General features: G+C 38.5%; 1 protein-coding gene across 1 annotated transcript in view; it reads left to right on the top strand.

The window, feature by feature from the left end:
• The first annotated feature begins 342 nt into the window (after window positions 1-342).
• LOC107731797 (protein FAM63B-like) overlaps window positions 343-9,395 on the top strand; it is a 27,566-nt gene continuing 18,513 nt past the window's right edge. Inside the window, exons 1-2 of the mRNA XM_016542970.1 lie at window positions 343-1,280; window positions 2,556-2,613. Coding sequence (XP_016398456.1) covers window positions 459-1,280; window positions 2,556-2,613 — 880 coding nt within the window. The 5' untranslated portion in view covers window positions 343-458. The remainder of the gene's footprint in view (window positions 1,281-2,555; window positions 2,614-9,395) is intronic.

Genomic DNA, 9,395 nt, shown 5'->3' with positions numbered 1-9,395 from the left:
ATTTAAATGATAGTTCGCCTAAAAAACAACATTATTTACTATTCTGTCATTATTTACTCATCCCATGCTGTTCCAAACCTATATGACTTTCTTTTTCAAGTGGACTACCAAAAAAGATGTTAGGCAGAATAACAGGCTCATTCTCCATTCACTTTCTTTGCCTCAGACTGTCAGTCTAAGGTTCTGCCTGACGTCTCCTTTTGTGCTTCACGTAAGAAAAAGTCCTGTTTGGGACAAAAAACTGTGAGTAAACGATGACATAATTCTCATGTCTGGATGAACTATCCCTTTAAGTTGCTAGCAAAATGTCACATACAGTCAGTGGTTGTGTATAGTCGGACTCGGTAAATAAGTGTCCATGAAGGGGTGACGTCAGAGGTGGAGATGTCATGGCGTCGTCGGAGCTGAGACTGGAGCTTGCTATCTAGTCAAAGGTTGTCGTCGATGCGTTCAGCGAAATGGAGAAGAACGCAAACCCTCATCGAGACGCAGGAGGAAGTGTCCTGTGCACCGCTATTCCCGCAGAACCCGCGGATATTAAAACAGTGGGCGGAATGAAAGATGCCTGCGAGAGGAGAGAGACTCTGAGTACTTGTGCAAGTGCTAGCGGTGCTAATGCTACACCCTGTACACAGACATCAGATGCTGCTGAGACAGTAAGCAAAAGCGGACAACCGAACGCTTTACCAGAGACACTGTCGCCCGATGCAGCGGATCAGATGAGTAACGGGATGGTATACGAACCGTCGATGACCGCTGCTGGGAATAAGGAGGGTGGCACCTCAAAGTTAGTAAACAACCTCACGGGAGAGCAACCCGACGACAATAATGTGCAGGCGGACGGTTTGGATGGAGGTACGCAAGAAGCGACGAAGCTGGCCAAGTCGGCTTATTTGTGTTCGGACAAAGCAAAATCTGCTAACTCGAATTCAAACGATAACACCGTTTCCGAGGGTCCTCCGAGTGGTAGTGAGCCCAGCATCGCAGGAGAGTCCCGCAGCTTTGATTCACTAGAGTCCTTCTCAAATCTGAACTCCTGCCCGAGTTCAGACCTCAACAGCGAAGGGCTGGAGGACAAGGGACTGGCTTTGGCAAGTCAGAGTGAATACGGGGCTGATGTAACGAAAATCCCCTGTCCTAAAGACAGGGTGACCGGTCAGTCGTTGTACCACATCAAGTGGATAAAGTGGAAGGAGGAGAACACGCCTATCATCACACAGAATGAGAACGGGCCGTGTCCGCTGCTAGCTATTATGAATGTCCTGCTATTGTCATGGAAGGTAAATAAGTTGAGAGTCTGCTCGTTTGACAGCTCACAATACCACCCAAGTTATAGATGTGCAAATGCTGTGTTTTGCCCGGTGATCCAATTGTCCTTTGAAACTTTTTATTGTATTGTGTTTGTCTACTTAATAAGCGCAATAGTCACGAGACATCAGTTGTCACTGCCATTAAATAAAGGCGCTTTAAGACATTGATCGTTTATTAAAAAGTTTCACAGAAAGACATGAACATCACTTTTGAGATATTTGATTAAAATGTACACTCACGGGGTAATATATATTAATATATTATTAATAAAAATTGTAATAATATATTTGCTTTATGTAGCGATGGCATGGAACTGTATGCATGCGATTACCCCAGTCAAAAGAAGTCCAACTTCTGCTGATTAAAAAAATGTCTAAACAAGAAGCATGAGTGATGAAACAAAATGCAACTTTTAGTAAAGAAACTTGTAAAAATGTGAAGACATAAAGTGTGATTAGGACTGAAATACATCTTTTTCCTCTTATGTTTTGTAATAGTATTTGGACAGTGAAAACTAGTGAGTTAATTGGGTTTCACTTGAAATTCTGTTTGGATTCTGTCTTCACCTTCAGATTTCAAAAATGTGAAGACATAAAGTGTGATTAGGACTGAAATACATCTTTTTCCTCTTATGTTTTGTAATAGTATTTGGACTGAAAACTAGTGAGTTAATTGGGTTTCACTTGAAATTCTGTTTGGATTCTGTCTTCACCTTCAGATTTCTCTCTCTCTTTCCATATTTTTTAAAAAACATCCCCTTTGACATGTATTTGTAGAGCCATACCAGTATTTTGGTTTGGTTCGAAACAGTCATTTTACAGACACACCAATAACTTCTGGCTTTCAGCGCTGGACTCATTTGCATTATAAAGATTACATTTAATTATTGGCTTTGACAGTGAGTTGGCAGGCACATGAGGCGCTATTTCAGTGCTCAGTCTTTCATCTTGAAAAAAGAGGCACTATGTTTTTCAGCTTTGACTGCTTTAAAAGCCACTGACATCTTCTGGAGATGATAGCCACGTTCAGGCTGTTTTTACGATGGTTGTTGTTTCGTTTTTATTTTTGGATAAAAATCTCTTCTCATAGTGCATTTATGCTGATACAGCAGCCTATTTACCATAACCCTTATGTATGTGTATTACATAACATCATTGCTGAAGGAAAAGAGGTCTCATATATGGCCATAGGCAATTTGTCATTCAAACTAGTTTTAAAATGATTTTTCTCTGGTTCTGGCACAGGTCAAGCTGCCACCAATGATGGAGATTATAACGGCAGAGCAGCTGATGGAATATCTAGGTGAGCGTTTTATTTGCATTATAAATGTGGATTCTTTACATGGCTTTGTTGATTTGACATAGTATCCATCCAATGAAGGGTTCTGTAGAAATCAGGGTAGATATTTCAGGTTTTATTTATTTGAAGAGCTAATAAAGACAGGCAGAGATGCACAGAAAGTATGGTGGACTCACTGACAGCACCATAATGGGAAAACTATGCTTGGCTACTTCTCCCCGCAGCTTCAAGTCACTAATTGCTAGTTCGTTCCCAAAAAGAAAAATGTAAATTTATCCACTATAGGGCATCAAATCACAGTAAGAACCATGCAAAGCTAGTCATGTCATCCTAATTATAGGATTGTGTAGTGTAATTTCAACATACACTCTCTGGTTAGACATTTTCTGCATGTACCTCTACATGAAAATCTGAGCTTCTCTATGGCTTCATAAAGTGTTTGAGAAGAAGTCACTCTGTAAATCAAGTTAGACTCTTGTGAGTTTGATAAACAGCCTGATAAACATTGGAGAACCTGAAAATGTGATATGTTTTCAGAATGGTGATGGACAGCACCAGATCAGGGAAATACCCAGGGGCTCGTCCTCTTGTAACGTCACAGAATCCAGATCCCTATTTCCACTGTGGCATGTTGACCTGGTACACTGAAGTGTTGCATTACTGCAGTTTGACAGTTGCCTGGTCCTCAGTTTCTCACATTGCATTCATGTTTTTTAACTAATTTAAAATATTTTTAATAGTTTAAAAGCATCTGTCTACTAGTCCTAAATACCACTGATGGAATGTAAAAGCAGCTTGTTAAGGGGAAAAAAAATGTTGTATCTGCTACGAAGAAAGTACACCAACTGTTGAAGTCTATAATAAAAGTTAGTCACTACCTGAGAGCGTTTGATTGGATTTGAATGTTGTGACACCTTGTGATGAGTGTTTTAACTGTAAGCAGTTTTATTTTGCCTCGCACACTACAGAAATGTCAAGTATGAGATGTATATAGAGATCAGCTCTGGATGTGTTATTCAGAGGTTGATATATGTGCAGTGGTTTCTCTTAACACATTTAGTCATTTAGGAAGATGCTTTTATCCAAAGTGGAACACCACAGGCGATTTCTAAAATGTAGAATCTTTACTGGATTCAGACTGTGTTTTGTTTGGAATCTTTCTGGAAAGTACAGACTTTATGATCTTTGCAAGCTTGTGCCTTGTTCGCCCTCTTAAAGTGCAGTGGTTGTGACCGCAGAGGATGTGGTCTTCAGATGTCATTCCTCACATGGGTGTGGTCACGATAGTGTATATTTTATAGTAAGTTTTAAAACTTGACAAACTTTTGCAATGTAAGGCATTTTTTTCCACTCAGAATGGGAGTATTTATCAAGCATGTGTGTTTGTATGGCAGATGGTTATATTGTACAACTTTCATTAAACTTAAAAGTTTGCAAAGCTTAATCGTGTTATTTAATTTTTAATTCCTTTATATATTATATGTTATGCATAAAATGATAATAATTCATTCATTCATTACACAAGTTCATTCATTCATTCTTTTCCTTTATTTAACCAGGTTAAATAACTTGTTGAGATTAAAATCTCTTTTACAAGATTTACCTGGCCAAGAGGGCAGCAACAATTAACATAAAATATACAAAAATGTACATTACAACATCAAAACATTTCACCAGGGGATAAAGCAAAGAATCTGTTAAAAGTACCTTGAACTAATTTAAAGATGGAAGTATGTTCAGTTTAAGATTATTTTGTAGATTACTCCAAGCAACTGAAGCATTATATTTAAAATCTTTTTTCCCCAGCTCTGTTCGGACCCGATGAATATTGAGATATAACAAGTCATTTGACCAAAGATTATAGGATATATTTGTATTGGATCAGCTGAGAGACAAGTAGGAAGGAGTATTGTTGTTGTTGTCGTCGTTTTTGTTGCTGCTGCTCTACCATCATTATTATTATTATTATTGGTCATCCCATCAGTAGCTCTTCCATTTTATTGCATGTTCAGCCAGGAATTAATTGAAATGTAATCATTTTATATCCAGTAAAGCTGTAGAATATATTATTATTATTATATTTACTGGATATAAAATGATTACATTTCAGCCCCATTCCTGACTGAACATGCAATAAACTGGGAGGGCATAATGTGTAATAAGATAGAAGTGACAAAGGTACAGCAGCTTCAGGTGGGAAACATTACCTCCTGTAGCTTGCAGTAACTCAGTTTGGCCTGGAAAACTTGACTACACTGAACATGCTTGAGGCCATTCAACACACCCCATTCCCAGCTGTCTGCCTAGAGACCACTCTGAAGTATTCCTCTTATTGCTGAGCTGTTTGTAAGGATGTCCATCCATGTGATCTAAAGCATGCCTGACATATAGGACACCAAAATCCCCTAGATACAAACCGTGACAGATGAAGAGTGTGCCAGCTGGGCACTTTTTACATTTATTGTTGCTCGTTTGACCTTCTGAATGTTTTTTCTGAGGTTACTCCCATCATGGACCGAACCCCCAACTGCTCCCCGGGCGCCGCAGCAAAAAATGGCTACCCACTGCTCCGGGTGTGTGTTCACGGTGTGTGTGTGTTCACTGCTGTGTGTGTGTTTGGATGGATAAATGCAGAGCACTAATTCCGAGTATGGGTCACCATACTTGGCCACATGACACTTCACTACTTCACAACATTGCTTTGAGCTGCATTTATTCAGCAACATATATTCACATTTGCTCACTTATGATGAGACATCCATGGTTAGCTACACAGGCATCTGTAAATTGCTTTTCTCTTCCCTAGGTGCAGTAAGCTGTTTAACTCCATTAGACAGCATCTATCTTGCTCTGTCTCTACTTTACAGCACTTTTAGTGTTTCATTTCCAGGCAAAGTCAGTGGCCCATGAACAAACTCTTGACAACTACAGTCTTTTCTGAGTTGATCAAGACATGCATTTTAGTCACTGTGGAACGCTATAGTATGTATCCAAGTAACCCAAGTAGTTCTTTTATACTAAAGACTGATCAAAGTTTGATGCAATAAATTAATACAGAAGTGTAAAATATTTTATTAGCATCAAAACAATTTGGCCAGAGCCTAATGACTGATTTGTGTCAAATAAATGTTTTTGGTTGCCTGAATAAATTGTTCATCATTCAAAAAATAAAAAAAACACAATAGCAGAATTAAATTGTAAGACCTGGTGAAGTTTTGTTTTGTCTTAAAATCCTAAATCGTTATTGCTCCAAACCTGTAAGAAGCATTTTTAAAGAATTGCACTGGTTGCTGTTTTTCATGCAATTACTGTGAACAGAGACTGAGACTTTCCAGATTCAAAACGTATGGACAACCACCATAAAATTGTCATAAAAGTTGGAATCTTACTTGTGTGTTTATATTCCAAGTCTACAGATGTTAACGTTGTGAGACAAACAGACCCAAATCAAAGTAATTTTTCATTAAAAAGCAGGTCATATGATATTTTAAAGTGTCCTAATATTGTGTTGGAGTCCCCTAACAGGTTTAAATGCATCTAAGGTCAGAAAACATTGTAATTTTCTGAGAATATATACATTTAATATTAGATTCATTTTTCAATGATTTCGAAACGATTCGTTCAAAGCATTTCTGAGCTTAAGGTCTGTAAACCCCTCCCATCCATAAGCCTACTCTGCTCTGATTGGTCAGCTGGCCAAGTCTGTTGTGATTGGTCTTTTCGTATACAATACGTGTCGGAAACTGTAATTTTCTCAGAATATACATTTAATATTAGAGTCATTTGCCAATGATTTCTAAACGGTTGCAAGTTCGGAGCAATCCCCTACCATCCATAAGCCTACTCTGCTCTCATTGGTCAGCTGGCCAAGTCTGTTGTGATTGGTCTTTTCGTATACAATACGTGTCGGAAACGAAACGCCCATTTCCATAATTAATTTTTTGCTCCAGAGGGTTACTTGTAAACAAAGATGCTATAAGTTCACAAAAATGGTATCGATATTACCTTATCAATTCGAGCCCAAGTCCGAGGATGATACAGATGCAGTCGCTCAACCGGAAACTCCATGCAAGCTTGACTTGATCAGGACGTTTCTCAGTGGTAAGTTTAAACTTTGTATGTGGTACTTTACTTGATGTGACAGCCGTTTTATTGCATTCATTATTAGTATTTATTTATTTGAGGTGCACGTGTGGAAACTGTGTTAGAATGCCCAGTGAGGCTGAAAAGACAGCGTCTTCTCGAAATGATGTAAACTAGGGTTCCCCTGCTAAAATTTGCATTCCAGGGGCTAACTATCACGTTATTGGGGTCGCTTCAACCTGCAAACATGAAAAACAACCAGCGGCAACCATGTTAAAGTAGCCCAATTCCGCGGGAAAACCACACTAACTAGCGGAAGTGTTTGTGGGCAGGTCAGAGTGTTCGTATTTCGCGGGCAGGCGGGGATTATGCAAATGTTTTACCTTGAGACGGAAACAACAGGCAGAAGATTCGAAAATATGACGACTCGTTAAGGCGGTTCAGAGTCGACTCTTTCTTTTGAGAGACAATATCATTATTTATCATGCACTTTTTTGATTAACTACTTTGCAGGCTATTTACATTGAAGTATAGCTACGTTACAAACTGCAAAAAAATATATTTTTTCGAAAACCCATATGACCTGTTCTTTAAAAGTCTTCTGTAATACATACACTGACTTGGAATAAAACACATGCATTCTTATAGACCACTTTTATGATTTATTATAGTAATTTTTTTAAGCTTAAAAATCTCATCCTTGTGCCAGCTAATTGCATGAAAAAAGTGCAACCAGTAAAATTCTTATTTGTATTCCACAGAAGGATAAAGTTATACTGGTTTGGAGCGACATGAGTCGATGATGATGACAGAATCTTCATTTTTGTTTGAACTATTCCTTTACATTTTGATGTAATAAAGTGAATACGCAATAAAGCAGTTTGTAAAACAGTGCGAGCAATTGCAGAATCTTTTTAATGGGTTCTGATAAGAATGGGAGAGACAAAGGGTTTGACCGAGGAAGAGATCAGCTGGAGAAGAACTGAAAGAGAGATGAAGAGGCAGGAGTTGGAACAGAGGGTTTTTGCTGAGCAGAAATAAATGAAAGTGGCCCAAATAAACCTGCCTGTGCTGGGCTGCATTCTTGGCACCAATCAGAGGAAGCGGGAGTCTGAGGGAGTGGGCCGAAAATAAAACCGCCGAGCTTCACGCTTCTCTCTCACACGTTTGTGTTTTGTCAGAGCAGAGACATCTAGGCTTCCTCTGGCATTCTAAACTCGTTTGTTTTGAACTATGGCAGGTGCGACCATATAATTCAGTGTCACTAAATTATTACACAGTACAATGACAAGTCACTGGAAAGCTTTGAAAAGTGATAGGTATGTGGGAATCAATAGCAATAGACTGCTCTGTAATGGAGTGGTTTATTTACTGTGATTTGGCCTTGATTTAATGGAGCAGTGCTCCTGTACCTAGGGCTGTATGTGTGTTCAGAATGTTAATGAGACAGATGACAGGTGGTTCAGTATTAGAGCAAACCCCAGGGTCAGATATTCTCATGTCTGCCAGCACGCCAGCAGCCATCGATGCCCCGTGTCTCTGCTCCAGCTCCCTTCACTGATCTGCAGGAGATTTAGTTCGGACAGGACAATGAAAGGAGGACAATGGTAAACTTGCATAGAGGTCAAACTAGATATTGAATTGAATTCTGAAACTTGTTGTTTTGAGTTCAGTTTTTTGGAGGGCTGCACGATTTAGGGGAAAATCTAATTGCGATTTTTCTGATAAAATTGTGATTTAAAATCAGAATCAGAAAGTGCTTTATTGCCATGTATGTTTACACATACAAGGAATTTGTTTTGGTGACAGAAGCTTTCACAGCACAAACAGAATGGCAGTGACAAGACAAGACACAGATAATAAAAATAATAAAAAAATAGGATAAGTAAATAGGAAATAACAACAAAAAATATATATTTAAAAACAAAACAAAATACACAATATACAAAATAGACAATAGATGGTATTTGTGTGTACAGGGGTGTATTCCAGAAAGGAGGTTCAAACAGAGTTAAAACTTGAACTCTGAGTTGACATACCCTGAGATGGGGAAACTGAGTTTTCGGTTTCAGAACAGCTAAATTGTGTTAGTTCAGTTGACTCTGAGTTTAGCGTGTACACCACGACTATGAGAAGTCATGATCAATGGAGCTCCGAAATTATGATTCACCATGGCAACAGTACAGACAAAAAGATATCCGCATACTTCCGAGTCAATACGTAACTTTAATTCTTAATCACTGTTATAATATCAGGGAAAACTGTAAATGATTTAACTAAATTTCATTTTCATGGTATCCCATGGCAAAAAAAGAAAAAGAATGTAGCAGCATCTAAAAATGAATTATAAAACACAATTCAATCAAGGTAAAGCTTTAAGCATAAAAGTTTCATGGGTGTAGGCTACATGACTTTACAAACATTTGACTTATCAAATATCATTCAGTGTCTATTTCAATGCGCAGCAGCTTTTCCCACATAGTTTAATGCTCTTTTCACATAGGCTTATTAAATATTCTCTAATCAAACCTGTTACATTTCTTAATTAGAGTAATGAAATTAACAACTGACTTGTACTCAGTCGACAGCAAGAAGGCAGAGGCTCGCAAAATGGGGGGAGAACCTGCACCAGCACCACTGACAGATGAAGTGGAGACGGTCAAGTAGAAGAATTTTAAAATCCAAAAGGAAAAAGAATAACT

This window comes from Sinocyclocheilus rhinocerous, unplaced genomic scaffold (assembly GCF_001515625.1).
Source record: "Sinocyclocheilus rhinocerous isolate Xijiao unplaced genomic scaffold, SAMN03320098_v1.1 scaffold339, whole genome shotgun sequence".
NCBI classification, from domain to species: Eukaryota; Metazoa; Chordata; class Actinopteri; order Cypriniformes; family Cyprinidae; genus Sinocyclocheilus; species Sinocyclocheilus rhinocerous.
The sequence above is the reverse complement of the archived record's forward strand: the minus strand, read 5'-3'. Positions and strand labels throughout refer to the sequence as shown.